This window comes from Coptis chinensis, chromosome 6 (assembly GCF_015680905.1).
Source record: "Coptis chinensis isolate HL-2020 chromosome 6, ASM1568090v1, whole genome shotgun sequence".
Lineage (NCBI taxonomy): Eukaryota > Viridiplantae > Streptophyta > Magnoliopsida > Ranunculales > Ranunculaceae > Coptis > Coptis chinensis.
Window position 1 is genome coordinate 3,552,157 of NC_141461.1, and position 22,719 is coordinate 3,574,875.

The following is a 22,719-nucleotide window of genomic DNA, read 5'->3' on the forward strand; positions in this document are numbered from 1 at the left end:
TTAAACGGGAGATTTTTAAAATCTCGGGTTTTAAACGTTTTTAAGTTTAAAACGCGTTTAAAACGTTTAAAACGGGTTTTTTTTTAAAAACCCGGGTTTTAAACTAGAACCAGACGCCTTGCCAATATCTCGGGTTTTAAACGCGTTTTTTTGAACTTGGTGACAATAAAGGAACACTTCATCTGGCAAATAAAGAAAAAAATAATGAAGTAAGTCATACCACTCCATTTAAACTGACGCGGAATGTACTCTGTATCTCAATAATACTCAATATATAGAGTAAATTGCATATAAAGAGTGAAAGCCTCCACTTTTATGGAGATAAATAGCCATTGGACTTATCCTAAGGAAGTTAGCATGAGCCTGTCCACTCACCTGTATATACCTTTAGTTACCTTTTTCCTGCAGAGTTGGTTTATATGCCTGTTTGGGTGGCGTCGAGGCTACACGCTCATCCATCAAATTACTTCTCAAATTTAGTGTAAAATGAGGATGAGGTTGTTGTGTTTAATCAAATGGTATACATTTATTATTATTATTATTTTTGAAATGGCGTACAATTGAATGTGATTTTTGTCATTTTTGTTGTGAAATGGTGCATCGTTGGACTTACAATCAACACTGTACTTTCAAGTTTTAAGCCCTATATGTAGCAAATCGTAATTACATCATCATCAATATTATTATTACTACTACTCTTTGGATACTAATACTTTCACAGTCTTAAATAAAGTCTTTATGTTCATTGTGTTGACAAAAAATGGCATGCATACCAATAAAAAAGATATTTGGAGCAAAGTTCGTTACCATTTTTGGTAAGTTTTCAAAAAAAAAAAAAAAAAAAAACATTTAGCAGCAACCTTTAATGGACTCATTCAAACAACTGCAGAAAATAAAATATGTTTTTCTTTTTTAGGATAAGGCGTTTGAGCATTACTTGAGCTCCAGTTGCGTGGTATGCTTTGAAAAAAATGACAATAATTATAAGATAAAAAATAAAAATAAAAATCTGTTGCGCATGGTCTCTTATAATGCATAGTACAAAATATCAGGTATGTGTATTTATCGATATTCAATTTCTGGATATGTATTGTGGATATATCTCTCTCTTTGGGGATATTTGACATTGTTTCACATGTAAATATCGTGGATATATCCAAAATATCAATAAATATCGTAGATATTGTGGATATTTATTGATATATCATGATACATTATTTATATTTATTTGAAATATAATGGTAAATATTAAATAAAATTGTTATATATACAAAATATCGCCAAATACCCATAAATATTACAAATATCGCAAATATTATTGAAATATAACTGATATTTGCAGTCGTATATGTCTCTAAACATATCGTGATATTTAAATATCTTTTTCTGAAATATGGATAGATATCCCCAAATATCGGGATATATCGAGATATTTTGTATTATGTTACAATGTATTGTTTGGGTCTTGCCTTTATGTTTTCATCTATGAAAATAGTTTGAAAAGCATGATTTATAGATACAAGCCTACAACATAAGAAGGTTTCCAGGTGACCAGTCGCCAAATGCAGCATAGCCGACGCAGCCACACAACACGTATGTAGGAGGTGATTGTTAGAGCAACACTGAGTCCAATAGCTTTCTTCACGCTTCTGATGGTGGGGATTAATTGTGTCTTCACAGTTAAATAGATGATTAAACTTGCTAGGTGGTCTATATTTTGTTTTGGCGAACTGACGGGTGGTCTCTATATGATCACGAGAACATTAAACGGGTGAAAATTGAGCCAATTTTTTACAAGTCTATTAAACCAATTTCAATTCAAAAATCTATTTAGGGTGAGTTTGGCAACTGAGACTGAAAACTATTAGGAATAGAATTAGAGTTGGAAACCATTAGAATGGAATCTACTATAATATAATTTGATTATAACTTACAAAATGTGTTAAAAAATCATCGGAATTCAATTCCTAATTAAATTAATGTATTTGGTTGTCGTATAGAATTTTCTAACATACTCAAACTTTTAGTTTATTTCATTTCATTTTATATTTTTCCTCATTTTTTGGATTAGAAATAAGAAACCGATTCCTATAGTCTAGGATTCCTTTGGAATAACAGGAGTCTATCAAAGACTTAATACAAAAAATTGGAGTCCGTTTAAAATCCAATTCTATTGGATTCCATGCCTCCAAACAAGTCAAAAGTGAGTGGTCCACTAAAAATTATAGTTATTTCCACTCTTCAAGTCCAATTCCTGATAAACAAACACACTTTAGACTCTCTTAATAACTCCATAGAGATTCCATATCTTACGTGGCATCCAAATTATATTTATCTTTCTAATAATAAAAAAACAAAAATAGAAACAAAAAAAATAACTAATAACTTATCCAATTAAATAACTAACACCCGAAATAGTAACAAATAAATAACAAATTTTTTGCATATATTTCTACAAACATATTAAACAAAAAAAAAAAAAAGCTAAAGAAAAGTAAAAAATAAAACCCAACGCCCTAAAAAAAAGTTGAGCACCCAAAAAATTCATTTTCGTCATTCTCAATCCCCTCACTCTCTTTCTTGTTACAAAATTATATTTTTTTATCACTTTTATATCAAAAAATCTTTTTTTGGGAGTTAATGTTTATTTTTCTTTATTTTATTTCTTTCTTTGGTTGAATTGTTTGTAGAACATATATACAATTTTTTTATTTTTTTATTTGTTATTTTGGTTTTAGTCATTTAATTAGATATATTATTTGACATTAATTTATTTCTATATTTACTTTTCGAATTTTGGAAATAAAATAAGATTTTGATACCACGTAAGAAATGGAGTCCTAAAAGAGTTATTGAGAGCAAATCCAATGGAGAGCTACTAAATTAGGCTGCTAAAAGTGCTACATAGGCCTTTTAGTTTATCCAGCCAAATTTGGCTCCCCAAAATAAAAAAAACCAATCTAATTGTGTTTTCTATTTTGAAGTGTTAAATGATTCGGACGACATAGTTTCTACCGTCCGTCAATTATTTTTTGAAATTTTTGGACGACACAATTTCTGCTGTACGTCGAAATTTAACACACGGACGGCAAAAACTATACTGTCCGTCTCCCGAACTTATTATAGTAGTTGCTAGCGAAAGTCTTAATTTTGGCTGAGTTTTTGACTCCTAAATTTAAGACCATTTTAGCAGTCTCATTAGAATGACATTTTTGTGGCTGGGGTGCTATATTTGCCTTTAGCAGCCTATATAGCCCCCATTGGACTTGCTCAGAGTAGCAATGCTAAACCAACCCACTTATTTGACATACTATTTGGACCTACTAATGTATCAAAAGTCATAATTATTGACTTACATAAAAATACGTGTCCGTGTGTATTGCAATACAAACCAACGTTATCCAAAATCTATATAGTGAGTCTCAATAATAGGTCTAAAAAGTAGGTCCGTGTAACATTACTCGTTATTGAGATAGTCTAATTAGAACTACTCATTTCGATTAGTGGAAACTTTGCTTGGCATTTATCAAAATTTGCTGGTCGAATATTTTGAACTAATCTAATGACCATAAATCACCCATGGTGTAGTCGATATTTTTCAAAAATGTATACAAAATTTGCATACTAGAAACGTGAGTCGGCCATTAACTAAAGTTCTAATCTCTACCAAAAGCGTATAAACTCAAGTGTAGGTATCGACGGTATCGTGTATTTAGAATAAAATTCACGAAAAATGTTAAGAGCAAGACTCAAAATATTATGAGCTTTCTAAAGATAAAATAGTTAATGCATTATTAATCATTTTGTATTATTTCTGGTATCATAATAAATGCAAAATTATGTTCCTTTTCGGTAATGTATTAGCTTTGCTTAATTAGGACAAAAAGATAAAATAGTTAATGAATTGCTAGTTTTGACTTTTGAATTTTTTGATTTGTTCCTTGAAATATTTTCATTTCAAAATTTAAACAAATAAAAAAGAAAAGAACAAAGATGTGTCCTCGAAAGTTGAAACACCTACTTGTGTAGCCCTTTAATGTGGTTTCAACAGTAGGTAACTTATTTGTTGGTTTCCCAATAAACAGCTAGAACAAATTGGGTAATGCACAACACTATATCACTAACAATGTACAGATGTTTGATCTTCCTTAACTCTTGAACAAATGTACAGGCCATACTGAGCATGCATGGACTTTGGTGAGTGGAACAACTTGATAAAGCTACTCCACAAGGCAACACACAAGAAAAAGTGGAAAGAACTTGAGTGATTTACTCAGGCCAACTAGAGTAAGAGATACTGTCCAAATTTGCTTCAACTTTCAGATTTCTAAGATTTCATCTATTTCCTGTCATAACTTGCATACCTATTGTAGCAGAAAACTGTGTGGTTTGCATGCTTTTAAGAACTTTGTTATGATTGTTATCTTTCTGATATTACTGTTTGTTGTTGTTTTTGTTCGTGTGTTTCTTGCTATCAACCTTGTTTTTGCAAAAATGTCTCAATCCATGTTGTTGTTAGAATCAAAAAAGAAACTCTCACTTAATAGTCAATGGTCTGAAATTCCTCCAGAATTACTAGATGTCATCACAACTAAGCTGACAAGCTATGTTGATTACCTTCGAGTTCGCTCAGTATGTCCAACATGGCGAGCAATCTTACCGCGAAAACCCGACAATCGTCTTGCCAGACTCACTCAAAGTCCATGGTTATTGCTTTCTCGTTATAACAATGACAACACTTTATGTGATACCCATTGCTGTTTTTACAATCTAGCTGAGAGGAGAACTTATTCTCTTGAGCTTCCAGAGGTTATTGGTGATAAAAAACAGTGTTGGGGTTCACCTTATGGATGGTTAGTTTATGGGCAAGAAGGTGGTCCTTTGATTAGTCTATTGAATCCATTAACTAGAGCTCAAATTCAACTGCCCTCCTTGTTTTATTACCCTTCGACTTCACCGAATGAATATAACATTGTTCTCCCATGGGATCTGATCGGTTACCTCGCTGATTGTACCATTGTAAAAGCTGTTCTATTTGGAAATCCATCTTTGAGTAGTGATTTCTCAATTATGGCTTTGATGGAAGGTGGGATTTGTAGTTTGGCTTATTATCGTTCTGGAACTGAGGCTTGGTCTCTTTTTACAGACACAGAAGAAATATCATTTGGAGATGTCATTTGTTTCAAAGGGGAGTACTACGGTGTAGATTTGGATGGACATGTTTATCACTGCCATTTGGGTGTTTCACCAAATGTGGCTAGAGTTATAGATGCTCCAGAACCACTCCCAGATGATGACCCCGAACAGAAGTACTTGGTGGAATCTTCAAATGAATTGTTTATGGTTTATCGATACCTTGAACATGATTACGATGGTCCCTTTGAACCGACATACTGGTTTATTCTTTACAAATTAGATTGGAATGAGTTGACATGGTGCCTGTTCGAAAATTTAGGAGATCAAGTGTTGTTCTTGGGTGCAAATGGCTCTTTCTCTCTTTCTGTTCAAGACTATCCATTTTGCCAAGAGAACAGTGTTTATTTTACTGATGATATGAGGATCCCTGTCGATGAGCCCGATCTCGATAAGTTTAAGGTTGGTCCTGTCAGGGGCCATGATTTGGGTGTCTTCAACATACATCATGGAGTTGCTGAACCGATACCTAATTGTCCTGTTCCAGATCCAGATACTATTGAATATATGCTACCTCCACCAGTTTGGGTTACACTCAGTCTGTGAGAAATCACATCGAGGTGAGGATTGCACCATGTTGTTTTCCCATTTATGAAGCTAATATTCTGCTTTGGTACTAAGTCATTTATTCAATTTTGATTATTGTTCATTTCTGCAAGTTATGTTCCCTTGTTAGGGTTCATATTCCATCCAGATTAATATCACGCTCGTCATGAATTAAGTCACCGCATAAACTGACGTTAGAGTAGATTGGTCTAAGTTTCACCAATGACTTTAATGTATATTCATTACATTATATTTCTGAGAGCATTACCAACCGAGCACTAAAACACATAGTAACATGGTCTTTCCCATGCTGTTCCCTACTAAGGTAGTGGACAGAAAAATGGCACATCAACCCTAATATCCTGCATGGGATATATAACATGGATTTTGTTTTTTTGTAGTGGAGAGCGAATGGTTTTAATTTAAAGACGTGTAAGGCTAAGAGGAATACACATTAAAGAATGAGGATTTACTTCCTTAAAATGGTGCAAACCGTTGGGAGTCGTTACCTGCTACGCCCAAAGTCTCTTTAAGACCAGAAAGTTGAACGAAGTTATAATGGATATGCAAACATTTAGGTTCCCTGCTTATGTAAATTTTGGATTTATACATGACCTGTCTTCATAATGATTAATGCAACAATCTGTTGGGTGAAAAGTTTGGAAGGAAATATCTCTTATCGTTGGTTTCTACAAACGGAGAAAAACTCCTTTACCTTATTTACTCCACTTGATTACATACTCGTGCACAATGTTAAGTTTTTTTTTGAGAAAAATATATCTTATTGAATATCCAAAGAAGAATCATACAAAGGTAGTGGGGACAAACACACAAGTTGCACAGCCAGGCGCCCAGCCCGTTCTGAACAACAGATCCTATCTTCCTGAATACATATTCATTGGAACCAGCTGTCATTACATCCTCTTCCTTAGGAGCTCAACTGATTCTGGAGCTAAAAATTCAAAAGTATCAAAAACAAAAGTTGTGAAGATGTGTTGGTTAGGCTGCCATGCTCTCTCATGTTTCTCCACCTATCATGTTTCTCCACTTTTGTTGTCGTTGTGCTAATGAGTGCTTGTCCTACCTCAAAGACACCATTACCAAATCCGACTATCAGAGACAATCCTGTAATGTCCACACATGCATGCTTACCTTCATACCAACAATAGATTAAGATTTTTGCTGGTCGAAGTGTTACCTGCCAAACCACATTGTACAAAGGTTTTTTTTAGGAAACTTAGATGTTTGGGTTTTGTTTTAGGTAGATGTATATTAACTAGTATATATAGTACTATATACAGAATATATGTTCATATTATACATGATTTATATATTAGTACTTTTTTTATATAGAAACTTGTGGGGTGGGGGTATAACCCTTTTTAGCTCTGCCTTAGGTGCGCAGTCCACCTCTGCGGAGGACACCATATGATCATAAGGCAACAACTAAGAATGACACAGTACTCAGCTGGTGAACGCAGCCCAGTACCTTCCATATGAATAGTGAGAAGAAAATTATTATCGTGTCCAGATTATAGACAACCAATGACAGCTTTCAGACGAGCTGACAACTCAAATTTCCTCTCAAGCCTTGTAATAATCTTGTCATAGTAAGCTTCTGCTAAGACAAGTTGTGGTTTATAGGGGGCGGCAGTCTCTGAGGCTAGAGTACTGAGTTCAAAATCGGGAAGATGCATAAGTAGTTCAGCAGTGACGCTGTCAAAGACACACACACACACACACACACCCCTGTTGGCGTAGTGTTACGGTATCTAAAAATGTGGTTTTGGAGCACCTTGGTCTGAATCCATGAAGCTTCAAATAAAAAACTAATAACATCAGCCCACAACATATGCCAAGGCCACCAAGACGGAGTGGGACACCATTTGAGATTACTGAAACCAGGGCCAACGGAGACTACAATGCTTTGAATGGCAGAACAAAGGACGTGATAAAAAAATCTAGCTGCTTCCATGAAATAGGATGGTGGGCAGGTGTGTAGAGCAAAAATCAGCTTTGGTAACCCCGTACATGCTCGTAAAAGTGTCAGTCCACATTGTGGAACAGTTTTTTTATCAACACACTTGCAAACAAGACCCATGATAAATTATGTGTCCGTACTGCCTACACCTCCAAGCAACTTGACCCTACTTGTGGACGAGTTATATTAGCTGGGAAGGGGGTTAGAATAGATAGGGATGTTTTGCAGGGGCTGTTGCTCTCTTTCATTAACTTAGGAAAGTCCCCGGTGGAATACTCATTTATTCTAATATTTGACCCTTTTGACATGGCCCATCACCATCATCTCTCAGTATAATGCACATATGGTAACTTTGCTTATCACTGACAATATGACTTAAACGGATTTAGGGACGCAAGAAAATTTACTTGTCACCTATGTCAAGAAGATTTAAAATATGTTTTCTACAAAAGATCAGCAGTGTCTTAGAGGAAAAATCTGTTGATGGAATAAGGTTTAACCTGCATAAGTGTACAAAAGTTTGATTTCTTATTGAGGGTGAGCCTCAGCGATATGTAGTTGCCATATACTGACTTGGAGGTTGCAGGTTCGACTTGCCGAAAAAGTCTCTCTTCTTGTGCGGATAAGGCTGTGGAGATATTACTCTCTGCAGACCTGCTCGGGTGGGACTGTGAGAGCATACATAAATTGATTTGTTATTAAGTTTGCTTTAAGTTTCATCATTATCGTGTTTGATTTTTTCTATTTTCTCTGTTGATGCGGTTCAGTTGGTATCCTTGTTATTGTTGTGTGAGCTTTTTTCTTGTTCTATAGAGGTCTTCCGTGAAAGTATTTCGTTGTATTATTGTGTGTTTAGTGGTTTGCTATATCAGTCATACTTTTCTATGTGGCTTCTAGAAACCGACCCCCATTCTCTTCTCTGGTTATTTTATTGAGGCCTTGGACAGGCCACAGCACGATTTACTTTAACACACTTGGTTATTTGCCTTCAATAAGTGTCATTTTGGCCTTTATATTGTGCATGGCTAATTCTATGTTCTGTTATGTCCTTGATTCTTGCATTAGGAAGATTTCTACTGTGAGAGCCAAATTAGGGAACAAACTTTCAATGACAACTATAGCATATTTCAGAAGAGTTTGTTAGCTTCACACATTTTGAGAAATGGTGAACAGAAATTTTATACTGAATAAATAGGTATTTGGTCGTTCCTCGTGTCTGAAACACATTTTTTTTAGACTTAATAACTTTTTCATTGAGGAATCTCCATTCCTATAAATATCAGTAGTTTCTGTGCGAATGACCCTTTTCACCAAATTCGGGAGAGATCATGAATTTCGTAAAGAGTTGGTCTGCACATTACTAACACCTGGCCTATGACACATCTTCCAACCAAGTTTTGACAACACGTCAGTGTGCATCTTGCAAGCGTGTTGTCCTCTTAATACATCTACGTTTTAATCGACTATTTTGGTGCCTACTATTCAATTTATGTCTCATGTATGTTTGAACTCTAAGACTGGAATATAATTTATTCCAATTTAGAGTTGTAATATTCTTTTGGCACCCGTATGTACTGACAAATATTTTTGTGCCTGGATAGCATTTATGCTGCATGCATTTAGATATTGAAAAGTAGTTTCCTTTTTTATTTTAGAAATTTAATTTGCTTCGTTAGTCTCGTTTGGAAGATTTTGGCCTCCTAAGATACCAACTGGATGTAGAACTGAATTTGAGAGAAAAATCATGGCATTTGTCATCTTTAAGTCGTTCATGTAGTCTAAGTTGTTTTGTTTGGGTGCTTTTTCCTTTTTATAAATTAGCCCGTGGTGAACTGCACTAAAGGCACAATTCAGATAACGAAGAAGGTGTCACGTGGTGCGCGAATCCGGTTTTCCATGGTCGTACCAACCATATTTAGCTCGACTGCCATTTTGTGCAAAAACGTGTTGCCTTTAGAACTCACCAAGATCAGTTTGTTTCATCAGGTGATCAAACTGCTAATATCTTCACCAAGGGTCTTCATAAGCATCAATTTACCCTTCAATTTATTTTAAGTTTCCAATGACTATGGATTTCTACAGTGGTGTCATTGAAGTTCCTCCTTGGTTTCCAAATATTTTTCTTTCAATCTTTCTCCTTTTCAAGGTTGATCTTCTTTGACCTCAATTCCTACTTGGAAACAATCTATCAAAAAAACCATTTTCCATATAATTTCCTACACTAAGAAGCTATGTTGCACGGACGCGGATGCGGACACTGACGTAGCGACTTGGTTATATCTCAAAAAAGGACGCGGGCGAGGCAAAGGACGCGGAAATTAATTAATATTTATAATTTTATTTTATATAAATTTTACATTGAAAACTAAATTAAATGTATCAACATTCATAAATTCAAAACTATTCAAGATAAATAACCACAAGATTAAGTTTAATATTTCTAAAACATGTCAGAAGTCTTAACAAAACAAAAACTGGAAAAATTGAGTTTTTTAACATTATTTTGATTTATTATTTATTTTTTTGAGTCAAAATCTGCGTCCTGACCCTGTTGACCGCATCTTGACTGTGTTGACCGCGCCGGATGCGTGTCCATACCGCATCCGACTCAGACACAGCCCTTTGGTAAGTGCGTCCGTGCTTTAGAGCTAAGAAGTTTTTAGTGCAATACTGAATGTAAAGAAAAATGAGGTGAATGGAGGGGGTTCTGCTCTATTTGGGATAAGTTCATAACTACACACATGACCGCTGTATTCAACTTTTCAAAACCTCTTATGGGCGACGCATTTCTGTTTGAGAATTCCACGGACAGTGGAAAGCATAATGATCTTATCACTTAAAAGAAGGAGTGTATTATTTTGCAACGCATATCCCCATTGCTGATGCAGGTAATCTGCTCTATTCTTTTTAATGGGCTTATATCAAACAGTCAGTTACCAATGGAGACAAATTCAAGGTTCTCATTGTTTATAATTGAAGATTTTGAACTTTGTATTATTTGAAATTTGTGCAAATCTTGTTTTTCCCAGTGCCTCTAGCTCATGATAATTTTGTTTTCAGTTGAGATCAATATGATCGTAATATGTATTGCTTCTTCAAAAGGCAATTTCACATTTAAGTTTGTTTATCAGTTTATTGACAAATTCTGAGATTGCAGGTTTTAGTAGTGCTGATTTTAGTCAAGTTAATCTTAGAATAATTCGAAAATGAAAACTCCTTTTAGGAATCAGTTTCTATGGAAGGTCTCCCCACTAGACATGTTCCAGAAGAAAGGATGTTTAGAGAAGATCTATCCTGTCACTCAGGGATTATATATGGTTTGCGTCTTTGTTAAGTGACTCCGTGTTATTCCTTTTGGAGTAGTCAGTTATGGCTGTGTTGGCCAGTTTGTTTGTGGGAAATCTCGGGCTTCTTATGATACAACTGTCGTTTATGCTGGATCAACCTGGTCTACTTTCATCGAAATGTAGCTAATTCTTATATTTTTCTGATTCTTCTTATCACAGAGTTCTTGTCGAGGTACACCTGGTGTTTACTGGAAAGATCTTTTGTCAGGTGGTCTTAAGGCAGGAAATAGGGGGTAGAAAGCTAACGGCCCTGAAGATGTGTTGAAGCAAGCTGAAGCGGCAAGTGAGTGGCTAGGCTGTGAGGTCTTAATGAGTTTGTGCTAGCTGATGTCTAGAATGTGATGGAGGCTATCATTGTCGATCTCTTCTGATGCTATCTGGGCATATAGACCAATCTTATGTAGTAAGTTACTAAGTTTGGTATATATATATATTCCCTTTCTTCTTGTATAAGTACTAAAATTGTTGTTGATGTAGTATGGATTCCTAGAGTTCAAAGTCATAGCCCATTCACTTCTCGGATGGGCTTATCGTATGGCTGTAGAACCTCCAGTAAATTTTGTTGCAGGGCTGTAGGCCTGTAGTCTTATTTCTTGCTATAAAGATTCTCTTTATCATTAGGAAAGATACACGTTTCTCTTCTTTTTTTTCCTAGGGAGATATATACGTATATATATTCCTAATCCTATATAAACTCCTATCATAATTTTTTTAACTTTTTATAGCTGCCCTAAATAGGCCAAAATAAATGCTTTTCTCTATCTTTACTAAGAATAAGCAAGAATTCCCTAAGAATTTTTACTGAAATATCTAAAAATATCTATCTATATATATATATACACACACACACACTAGCTTGTAGGCCCGTGCATACGCACCAGCTCTTTTGAAAATATTTAGATTTTTTTTAGAAAATTGGGACTACCGTTTTAGTCGTTAACCCGTTTTAATTTTCTAACAAATTGTTTTAATTAAGTTTTAAAAATCCATTTTTTTTCAATTGGGAGAGAGATCATGTTTTAATAGGAGAATAATTTCCGTTTTAATTAGATATGCTAGATTTTCCCTTTTTAATAGGAGAGAAATTCCCATTTTAATAGGAGAATGATTCCCGCTTTAATTAAAAGTGCTAGAATTTGTTTTAATAGGAGAGGAATTTCTGTTGTAAAAAAGGATTCCCGTTTTTCAAATAGAAGAGGAATTCCCGTTTTAATAGGAGAGAAATTCTCGTTTTAAAAGGAGATGACGTGGAATTTTAATAGAGCTTGAAATATACCCCTTGTTTTAGATTTTTTTTAGAAAATTGGGACTACTGTTTTAGTCTCTAACCCGGCCTGTTTTAATTTTCTAACAAATTGTTTTTAATGAAGTTTTAATTAAGTTTTAAAAACCCGTTTTTTCAATTGGGAGAGAGATTTTGTTTTAATAGGAGAAGGATTCCTGAGAGAAATTCCCGTTGTAAAAAAAGATTTCCGTTTTCAAATAGGAGAGAAATTTCTGTTTTAATAGAAGATGACATGGAATTTTAATAGAGCTCGAAAAATACCCCTTGTGGGAGCTTTAATATCAAGATATATATATATACACTAAAGTGGTTTGTATATACTGTAAATACATATTTTCCTTTTGATCTAGTTTGTAATCTTTCGTTCCATGTGTAGGTTTAATGGTAAATACTTTTTTTAATATTGATTAAAGCACTGTACTTGTGTTTCTTAAACTAAATTTCAAAGCTCCCCAGAAGAATGTAGTGGCTTGGTGCTTAGTCTAAACGCTTACCAACGATTGGTAACACACGTCATTAACGGGGGTCATGTGGCCAAAACATGCTCACCAGATTTAGTAAGTTTGAATTTCCTTGATCTCTCTTAATTGGCATTGGAGATTATGATTGCGGTCTATTTGATTCTGATTTTCTTTCTTCACAAATCAACTTTTACTGTAATTTCGGTCCAATTTTAATGCATTATCATTTCAGATTACACTGCCAGATCATTTTCATTTAGTTTCTATCCACTTTTGCCTGCTAAGGATTTTTTTACCATTTTAGTCTTAAGCTAGAGAGTTTTGAGCACAATTTATAGTGTTGGCTGTGTTGCTGCCTTTGCTATTTGCTGAAACGTCTGAATCTTAACTACTCCGAATCTCCGATCAACTCCAATGAATCAACAAATGGTTCTTAGCCGCTGGTCTGAACTCGCACCAGAGTTACTGGATTTTATTTCAAAAAAACTAACCAACTATGTTGATTATGTTCGAGTACGAGCTGTTTGTCCTTCATGGAGATCAAACTTACCGAAAAAACCCTTCCATCTTCTTACTCAACTTCCATGGTTGTTGCTCCCTCAATTCAACACCAACACCATCTCTGAGACCTACTGCAGTTTCTTCAACCTTGTTGATAATAAAACTTATCGTTTGGAGCTTCCAGAGGTCCTGGGAAAGGGTAAGAAGTGTTGGGGATCCCCTCATGGATGGCTGGTGGTCCTTCGTGAAGAAGGTCCATCATTCAGTCTATTGAACCCGTTAACCAGAGCTCAAATTCACCTCCCTTCATTGTATCTTTCCCCTTCAACATCACCGATTGGTAATATTGTCCTGCCCTGGGATTATGTCGGTTACCTTCGTAATTGTTGTGTTGTAAAGGCTGTTCTATTTGCAAATCCATCTGAGAGTACTGATTTTGTAGTTATGGTAATATTGGAAGAAGGGCCTTGTGGTTTGGCTTTCTATAAATCCGGTACTGTGGCTTGGATCCTGATTACAGACACAGAAGATATCATTTTCCAAGATATTGTTTGTTTCAAAGGGCAATTCTATGCTGCTGATAGTAAAGGAAATGTTTATATTTGCAACATAGGTGCTTCACCAAATGTTGTTAAAGTTGCAGACCCTTCAGGAGGACTCCCTTGCGATGAACCTCAGCAGAGGTATTTGGTGGAATCTGGAAAAGAACTGTTAATGCTTTATAGGTACCAGTTACCCAAAACCCCTTATGATTTGACGTACTATTTTACTCTTAGTAAATTAGATTTAAGTGAAGCAAAATGGTCCAGAGTAGTTGACCTAGGAGATAAAGGGTTGTTTTTAGGTACAAATTGCTCGTACTCTGTTTCAGTTCGAGAATATCGTAGTTGCATAGAAAACTCAGTTTATTTTACCGATGATATGAGGCACCGTCTTCCTGGTTTTGGTGACTGTCGAGGCTTGTATCCTTATGTTACGGCGCAATTTTTGGGTGTTTTCAACGTATTTGAAGATGGATATTTTAGATTCATGAATGGTCGTGTCAGAGGTTATGATTTTGGTGTTTTCAGCATAGACAAAGGAATTACTGATCCGTTACCTTGCCCAATTCCAAATCCAAATGATATCAGGTGCATACTTCCTCCACCGGTTTGGGTTACTCTCAGTCCATAAGGGATCACATTTGAGGGCAAGACTGCGCATTTTAGTTCATATAGGTTGCTGAAAGTTTACTTCTAAGCTCAAACTCATTGGGTATGGTTTCTTTTATTCAGTGGATGTGTTAGTATAAACAATTACTTTTCAGGATTCTCTGCTTCAGTGATCTCTCAATTATGCAACTAGTATTCTGCTTGTCTCAAGTTCTTAGCTATTAATGGTATATATATGTTCTACAGAGTTATGTTTAATGTCATACCCTGCAACTTCTGCTTCCTTTATGGTTATGGACAGATATAAACGTCACACTGTCTAACTAATCACCATTTAGGTTAAAGTCTCATGAGTTTTTTTACATCTATATGTCTGAGAGGTCAAACGTTTATCCATAATAAAGAAGGGAAAGTAATGTAACTGATGCTCCTGTCGAACTAACTAAACTAGCTAGAGGCTAGAGCATACTTGAATACAGAATAAGCTACCAGGTTGATGGGCAATTTTACAGATTCCAATGCCCCTGGATACTGAGTGCATCTGATTGGTCGAAATTTCATTACTAGGCCACATGTACTATAGAAGAAGTGTTATTACATCTTTCTGGTGTAATGTTTTCGATGAAAAAACATTTCTCAGTTCGTGCTGTTTTTTTTAGATAAGGATCTGAAATCAATGGCACTAGTAGTACGTTGAGAAAATTATGTCTCAGCTTTAACCATTGTCTAGTTCAACACTTGTTACTCATTTTCCCATGACTTTTGGCTCTTCTGCTAGGAATACAGTAAGGTGAATTTGTTCTGCGAGAAATCTAGTACTGAGAAAAAAGGCAGTTTAACATTCATTATTAAGGTTGCGCAGTATAGTCATATGAGTTGGATCTTTAAGGTTCTGCCATAGTGCCATATGGTACTATGAATTTATACTTGGTGTATAGGAGAGTTGTAGCATCAAACAAATTGCATTTAACTTCCAATCCTACAAACTTGAAAGTTGAACATTTCCACAAATGAAAGCAGCTTTGGTGTTGGTTTGGCTCAAAGTAAAGCTCTACGGAGTGTTACATATCTTTTGTGTATCTAACTGAAATAATAGTTCTGACTTGTGATCTTCCGAGTTCCAGATTCTGACAATGGAACTTATCTTATGTGCTAGTTTATCTTTCTCCTCAGTTGCATGAAGATATCGAACTGCTCAGTATATGAACTATTACCCAGCATTTCGTGCAAGCTCCATCTTTAGCACCTGACTATCCTAGCTTGGCCAAGTTTATGCACTTATTCCTGATTTTGGATAGGAGACCTATTATAAGAATAAGAATATATATAAATTATTTTAAGATGAAACAAGATTCCTTGTTGTGTGTTTATGTGTATCAGTATGTATTATATTTTCTTGCTATCTAAGTTGCCGTACTGACTTGCTGAACCACAGAATCGCGTTTTTTTTCTCTAAATTGTATTGCTTTTCATTTTGGGTTAACTAGTATTACCCTCCACTAGATGAGCCAATTAGGATTTCCTAGGGTTTCCTCCCTAAACACATGGTCAATTTGGTTTGACCGTTAACTTTCAAGTCAAACAATTGAAAATTACACAAATGTCTTCATTTTTTTTTAAAAGAAAATATTCAATTTTAATTAGGTAGGGGCATTTATATTATTTTCAGTTGTTTGACTTGAAAATTAACAGTCAAACCAAATTGACCGTGTGTTTAGAGAGAACTAATTTCCCATCTAGTAGGAGAAAATCCTAATTGGCTCATCTAGTGGGAGTAACACTAGTTCACCCTTTTATTTTTTGAATGTCACAAAATCTTTGGAATGATAGGTGTGAGTTTCTGTGCCACCATGGCCGAAACTTCTCCATATTGTTGTTTTGCAACAATACGGGCCCTGAAAAATTCCAATGTCAATGTAAGGATTGTAAGCGATAATGTGATACTGTCAGCACCGTATTTCATGTGAAGGGAGATTATTCATGATATGAATGATCTCTCTAATTATCGATTTAGGTAAATTTGTATTTACTTTGGGAATTTTTTCTATTTTTCTTTTTTTAATCCAATCTTTTTGTATTCTCTATTTTCATTTTTTTTAAACCCCCTTTTGTAAGGTACTAAATGTACATTCGGGGAGTGTTTACGGAAAAATAAAATAAAATGTGATACTGTATATTGAAAATATCTACCAACATATGAAACATATCCATGGTCGATAAAAAGGAAATACGTATGTTAGATAAAGGAGCATTGAAATGGGTGGATAAAATATGCCGTGTGTTTTTTGTTATGTTTCACATAGGGGTGTGTGTGTTTCGGATCGGATCGCCGATTTTTTTTAGAATTCTAAATTTCGGCTAAATTCAAAAAATTTGGCAATCGGATAGAATTTGGATTTTTTGGATGAAAAATCGGATAATTTGGATAAAAATCGGAAATTATTTAAAATTCAAATATTTTAATATTAAATCTATTTTATAACTTGTACAATAAATACTAATTCTAGGGTTTTTTGTTTGTTTATACTATATATTGATTAATGTAAGTTAATTCACTATAATTTAGCAAAAAAAAGTTGGATCATATTAAAACAATTTTAATTACATTAGAATTTTAGATATATTGTATGTAATTCTAAATAATAATTTGACAAAATCGGACAGATATGCATATCTTCGACGGATTCGGATCGGAAAAAATCGGAAAATCAGAATTTAAAAAATCACCCGAAGCCGATCCGAATATAAATCGGATTTTTGGAAATCGGACGATTAATATTAATGGCCGAATAAAATTCAGATTGAAATTCGGAAAAATTGGAATTTCAGAAAAAAGTGGCACTAGGTTCACATGATTCAGCATCCAAATTTAGATTACATTTTTCTTTTGGTAAAAAAATTTAGATTACATGTTAGATCGTTTTAATTTTAACCCGGATTTTTAAATAACTTAACATTATATTGGAGCAATAGGTATTATAACAGTATATTAGCGGACAAAAAATTCTAGTTTTGGTTCAAAGTTACTATGCAACATTGCGTATAAACTATAAACTTCAGTCCCAGTTCTGGTTATTCAGTATTTTCTTGAACTCGTTTCAAATGGGCACTGAGGTATTGCCGAATTGGGGTATAAATGTATAATTACAGTAGTTGTCGGTTGCTTTTGGCCATTTGAGATTGGAAAAGCAGAACAGTTGACATTATTCTATTATCTTATCTGTCAGCTCTTGCAACAGCATGTCAGCATATGACCCATGTCTCTCTCCCCCTCAGATACAAAACCAATGAAACATAGATATAGAGAGATATGAGTACTCCAATGATGCTGCTTACTATAGCCTTTCTCTCCTTAGTTGCTTCAGTTTTGTCAACTAACATGTCTTCATGTCCTATTGATCTAAACTATATCCATACAATCCCATGGAATACCTCAGTATGTCAATCACCCACTAACTCTAACACAGCAAACCAGATTTGCTGCCAGGCTCTTCTGAGCCTCTTCGGCATTGGTCTTGCACAACACTTGAAAGAAACCTCCCTCTTTCAACTTCCTGATCTTCCATCCGCCTCTGCCTGCGTCTTAGACTTCCAATCTAAACTCAAGTCTCTGTCTCTTCCTCCTGATATTGCCTCCACATGTTTCGGCAGCCCTGAGCGCTTCCAGACAGGTCCACATATTTGTGCTGGTATTGTGACTAAGCAGGATTGGATTGACAGGTTGGGACCAACCACGCAGATTGATACAGCGTGTCAAGCTGACCTCTCAGATTCCTCATCCTGTGATGCTTGTGTCAAAGCCGGCTTTAAGGTTCAGGCTAGATTGACTTCTATTGATGGCAATGCGTCTCATTCTACTGAATGCTTTTATTTCACAATTCTATATGCTGGTGGTGTGGTAAATGAATATGGAGCGGAGAGCGCAGGTACTGCTGCTTGTATATTTGGTCTGCCACTTTCCTCTATATCAAATTCAAAGGGTAAAGCACACAGAGATCTTATCAACACTTTAATAGGTATTGCAGTCGTTGTTCTACTTTTATTATGTGCATTGCCCTGGTATGTCTTTTGGGATAATCGTCAAAAGAGAAAAAAAATGACAAGTTTTGGTACACCTGATTCGGAGGAGAAAAGCTTAAAGCTTCATTTGCGATTGAATACTGGGTCTATCTGGTTCAAGTTTGAGGAGCTTGACAGAGCTACAGATAACTTTTCGGACAATAATCTAATTGGGCGTGGGGGCTTTGGGGTTGTTTATAAGGGGATATTATCAGATGGAACACTAGTTGCAGTGAAGAAGATGATAGAACCTGATAGTGAAGGAAACACAGAGTTCTGCAATGAGGTAGAGATCATTAGTAACTTGAAGCACCGTAATCTTGTGCCATTAAGAGGCTGTTGCGTGTCCGATGAGAAGTATGATGAAGAGCAAGGAAAACAGAGGTACCTCGTCTATGACTACATGCCCAATGGGAATCTCGACGATCACCTCTTCTTCTCAAGGAGCAGTATTAGCAGTAGTGGCAATACAAAAGCCTTGAATTGGTCTCAAAGGAAGAGTATAATTATAGATGTGGCTAAGGGACTTGCCTACCTTCACTATGGAGTGAAACCATCAATCTATCACAGAGATATAAAGGCTACCAACATACTCTTGGATGCAGAAATGAAGGCAAGAGTAGCAGACTTTGGGTTAGTCAAGCAAATCCAAGAAGGGCAGTCTCATTTAACCACTAGAGTTGCGGGTACACATGGTTACTTAGCACCAGAGTATGCCCTTTATGGGCAGCTCACTGAGAAGAGTGATGTTTACAGCTTTGGGGTGGTTGTTCTAGAGACAATGAGTGGTAGAAGAGCACTTGACTTATCATCCTCAGAGTTAGCACCACAAGCAGTTCTAATAACTGATTGGGCTTGGATGCTTGTGAAATCAGGACAGCTAGAAAGAGTGCTGGACACATCGCTACTAAAAGATGATGATCCTAATAACCCTAACCCTAAGGTGATCATGGAGAGATTTGTATTAGTTGGGATCTTATGTGCTCATGTAATGGTGGCTTTAAGACCCACCATTACAGATGCGCTGAAGATGTTGGAAGGAGACAGAGAAATTCCTATCATACCTGATAGACCATTGCCTCTCGGTGACGATTCATTTCGCAGCAGAGACAACACATTCAGCTTGCCACCATTCTTAAGTGAAGCCCAACTAAATACAGGAGGCTTGCTAAGGTAATAAAAGACACCTCATATAGTTCAAAGTTTCCATTTACAAGCTAAAGCTCACGATGATAATGATCATTTGTATTATATTGTAGCAACAACCTATTGGTAGAAATGTATGTGTTCTTATCTGCTATACGTCAAAACAAACCACGGGAGATTTTTGTTTTAGTCAGTCAAAGTCACTAGATTTAGCATTCATTAAAATACATCATACAGGAGAGCATGTTAACAGTTCGAAGTTACAAGTTTAGCAAGCTATACTTCCAAATTTTATTTTCTGTTTTCCAACAAACCTCCACATAGGAGGGTTTGGGCGTTTGGCAGACTGCCAGTTTATTAAATCCAATAAAATTAATAGTACACTTATTATACTCATTAGTGCAACAAAAGCAGCCTATCACTTAACTAAACTAACCACAGGGTAGGGGCAGCTAAGGTGAATTTGAATGTAATCTACTTGAGAATAATGCATAGTTCGGAAACCCTCTGCTCCCGGAAAACAGGATTAAACACCTACTATAGCCCAATAAAGTTGAATTCCTAGAATACGAAAAAGGCAGCTCATAGTCTCATACAACATTAAAACAATAATGGCCTTATCACTAAAAGACATACTTGCAGTAAACTGAAGATGACTATAAGAGTAAAAAGGCTGCTCATACATCGAAAAAAGAAAGCATTCTAATCACAATGGACGACATATTTCATATTACGCTGTCGAGTTCAAACACTTAATGTATACTCAAAAGGATGCTTACACTAATCAGTTAGTAGAGTAACTGCCATTTCTGTATGCAGGGTAAAAACATAAACACTAGCGCTTCTTACAAAATGCTGCTTCAAGGAATGACATACCAACTGCCTAAGAGTTCTCAGCTAATGCTTTGTCAATTGCATCCATATGTTTCCGGAGATTCTTCCACTTTACAACAAAATGAACAAAAATAGGTGAGCAAAAATTTCAAGAGACAACTGCAAGGAGGATGCATTACAAAAAGATAATAAACAAACCTGATCCATGCTTAATGAAATACCTAAAAGAAAGAAAATGTAACTATCAGTGCTTGAAGTATTTGAATGCTCAAATTAGCCAGTCAATTCACAGAGCAGAAACTATGCACATATTATAATGTAAAACAAGTGGACAGACCATTGTGTCCACACTCCATTAAAATGTAGGAAACGATAATAATGCGCCTCACAGAATTGCAATCTTTTTAGGGGTGTGTTTGTTATGATGGAAACACTATGGAAAGGAAAGGAAAATAAGAGTGGTCCACCTTTTCCATAGTTTTTAAGGCGTTTGTTTACTCATGGAAAGGAAATGGGATTTTCCATATGGAAACAAAATCATAGAAATGGAAAAGGTTTTGTGTCCTTAGCTAACCCCTGAAATTTTTGTGGAAAGGAAAGGAAAGGAAATAGATAGATAGGGCTTACTACTAATACACCCATGACCCAACAATACAATTATTCCTTTCCATAGCTTTTGCAAACAAACATGATTATTCATTTCCCCAGTTTTTACTTTCCTTTCCTCAGTTTACCAAACACATACCATTTAAAATTATTTCCTTTCCATTCCATTCCATTCCATAGTGGACCACCCATTTTATTTCCTTTCTTTTCCATGAGTTAAAATTTAACAAACACACCCTAGGTTTTATTGCTTAACTTCTATCAGATTGTTCCCTTAAACTATGTGTCTATGTTACAAGAGAGGCCAAACACTAGACCAAAAACCTATAGACAAGATCATGAAATGAGGGCTTTGGTTACCTTGGGAAGGAGGTCTCGCAAACAAATAAAATCTCTATGTAATAACACAAGAGCTTCTAGCTCAATTGGTTGTGTACTCCTCTCTTCATGGGGGAGGTTGCAAGTTCGAATCCCACCAAATATTGGTTGGAATTTCTTTCTTGTGTAATTATGTGATGGGCCTTTAGGCCAAGTGAGCCTTTGGGCTAGAGACAAGATGCTAGCTCAATTGGTTGTGTACTCCTCTCCTCATGGGAGAGGTTACAAGTTCGAATCCCACCAAATATTGGTTGGAATTTCTTTCTTGTGTAATTATGTGATGGGCCTTTGGGCTAGAGACAAGATGCTGCTACGATCGGCGAGAGCCTTCGGGCTAGGGTCTTTCAATGTCTGCCTTAACCCTCTAAATATTTCAAAAAAAAAAAAAAAAAAAAAAAATCTCTATGTAATAAAATGCAAAATGCAATCGAAACTTTGTCATTATCTCAAAACTAGAAAAGATTGACCTTGAAATTTTTTACTTACAAGTTACAAATCCTCAAAATTTAAAGAAGAACAAGTGTTGGAAGAAAATATATAACCTTTCTTGCCAGGGAGTTTCTTGCCATCTCTTTCATAAAACTCACGAATGTCAACCCTCACTTCTCCTTTCCAACTTCTTACCGATACTTTCCTCTTATCCGATAACTTCACATGTCAAAAAAAAAACCCACAACATTAAAAACACAAAGAAAGAACTAAACATTTGAATAAGAAGAAGAAAAGAGAGAAAGATATATACTTCGTAGACGAGAATGTCATTAGAATCATCAGTTTCAGCAACGTCATCTTTCTTCTTCTTCTTCGAGCTCATGTTCTTCCTTTTCTTGAGTGGAAGTTGTTCTTCATCACATATAAAGTCGTTTTCATATTCCTCTCTCTTTCCTTTTCTCACCATCTCTTTTCTGCAGAAACAAAAAAATGAGGATGAAGAAGATGAAGATGAAGAGGCATTGCTTTTATAGTTATTAGCTGTACACTAGTAGGTGGTGGAGTACAGGTGCAGAGACGGTTCAGCTGACAGTTTTTTTCCCGCCTGTTTTCATTCCCTCCAAAACTTAACAATTATTCACTTGTACTAACATATTTTATTTATTTTTAATCAAAGTCTAAATTTTATTAATAATGATAACAATTTTTACAAATAATTAAGACAAGTCATTTCCGAATAACAAATTCTATATCATTCCAAAAACAAATTCGTTATAACCAGCTGTGATTATGTAACTGT

General features: G+C 35.5%; 4 protein-coding genes and 1 long non-coding RNA gene across 6 annotated transcripts; 4 read left to right on the forward strand and 1 right to left on the reverse strand.

The window, feature by feature from the left end:
* The first annotated feature begins 4,494 nt into the window (after positions 1-4,494).
* Positions 4,495-5,739, forward strand: LOC147490815 (F-box protein SKIP23-like). Its single transcript, XM_086567118.1, has one exon. The coding sequence runs from the start codon at positions 4,495-4,497 to the stop codon at positions 5,737-5,739; it is 1,245 nt and encodes a 414-aa protein (XP_086423244.1).
* Positions 5,740-10,153: 4,414 nt separating this feature from the next.
* LOC147490816 (uncharacterized) lies at positions 10,154-11,687 on the forward strand. The gene is made up of 2 exons (XR_015199985.1): positions 10,154-10,608; positions 11,227-11,687. It is a non-coding gene; the product is annotated as an uncharacterized LOC147490816 (long non-coding RNA).
* Positions 11,688-12,902: 1,215 nt separating this feature from the next.
* On the forward strand, positions 12,903-14,668 carry LOC147490817 (F-box protein At4g35733-like). The gene has a single exon (XM_086569005.1). The coding sequence runs from the start codon at positions 13,228-13,230 to the stop codon at positions 14,485-14,487; it is 1,260 nt and encodes a 419-aa protein (XP_086425131.1). The 5' UTR covers positions 12,903-13,227; the 3' UTR covers positions 14,488-14,668.
* A 2,962-nt stretch (positions 14,669-17,630) lies between these two features.
* Positions 17,631-22,614, forward strand: LOC147490818 (putative receptor-like protein kinase At1g11050). Of its 2 annotated transcripts, none has more exons than XM_086569544.1 (2): positions 17,631-19,697; positions 22,400-22,614. In XM_086569544.1, the coding sequence occupies exons 1-2, from the start codon at positions 17,776-17,778 to the stop codon at positions 22,458-22,460; spliced, it is 1,983 nt and encodes a 660-aa protein (XP_086425670.1). In that variant the 5' UTR covers positions 17,631-17,775; the 3' UTR covers positions 22,461-22,614. The 2 variants fall into 2 exon arrangements, with proteins under 2 accessions (XP_086425670.1, XP_086425671.1); XM_086569545.1 differs by lacking the exon at positions 22,400-22,614 and adding an exon at positions 20,490-20,613.
* On the reverse strand, positions 20,477-22,393 carry LOC147490819 (RNA polymerase II transcriptional coactivator KIWI-like). Its single transcript, XM_086569548.1, has 4 exons — positions 22,231-22,393; positions 22,031-22,136; positions 20,703-20,725; positions 20,477-20,613 (listed from the first exon to the last, which is right to left on the reverse strand). The coding sequence occupies exons 1-4, from the start codon at positions 22,384-22,386 to the stop codon at positions 20,554-20,556; spliced, it is 345 nt and encodes a 114-aa protein (XP_086425674.1). The 5' UTR covers positions 22,387-22,393; the 3' UTR covers positions 20,477-20,553.
* Positions 22,615-22,719: the final 105 nt, after the last annotated feature.

What these genes read in the sequence shown, in the direction of transcription:
- LOC147490815 (XM_086567118.1), top strand. Translation starts at nt 4,495, where the DNA reads ATGTCTCAATCCATGTTGTTGTTAGAATCAAAAAAGAAACTCTCACTT.
- LOC147490817 (XM_086569005.1), top strand. Translation starts at nt 13,228, where the DNA reads ATGAATCAACAAATGGTTCTTAGCCGCTGGTCTGAACTCGCACCAGAG.
- LOC147490818 (XM_086569544.1), top strand. Translation starts at nt 17,776, where the DNA reads ATGAGTACTCCAATGATGCTGCTTACTATAGCCTTTCTCTCCTTAGTT. An exon ending in AATACAGGAGGCTTGCTAAG is followed by an intron (nt 19,698 to 22,399) that starts GTAATAAAAGAC and finishes TCTTTTCTGCAG; the next exon opens with AAACAAAAAAATGAGGATGA.
- LOC147490819 (XM_086569548.1), bottom strand. Translation starts at nt 22,386, where the DNA reads ATGGTGAGAAAAGGAAAGAGAGAGGAATATGAAAACGACTTTATATGT. An exon ending in ATGACATTCTCGTCTACGAA is followed by an intron (nt 22,137 to 22,230) that starts GTATATATCTTT and finishes TGACATGTGAAG; the next exon opens with TTATCGGATAAGAGGAAAGT. An exon ending in GAAACTCCCTGGCAAGAAAG is followed by an intron (nt 20,726 to 22,030) that starts GTTATATATTTT and finishes TCTTTCTTTTAG; the next exon opens with GTATTTCATTAAGCATGGAT.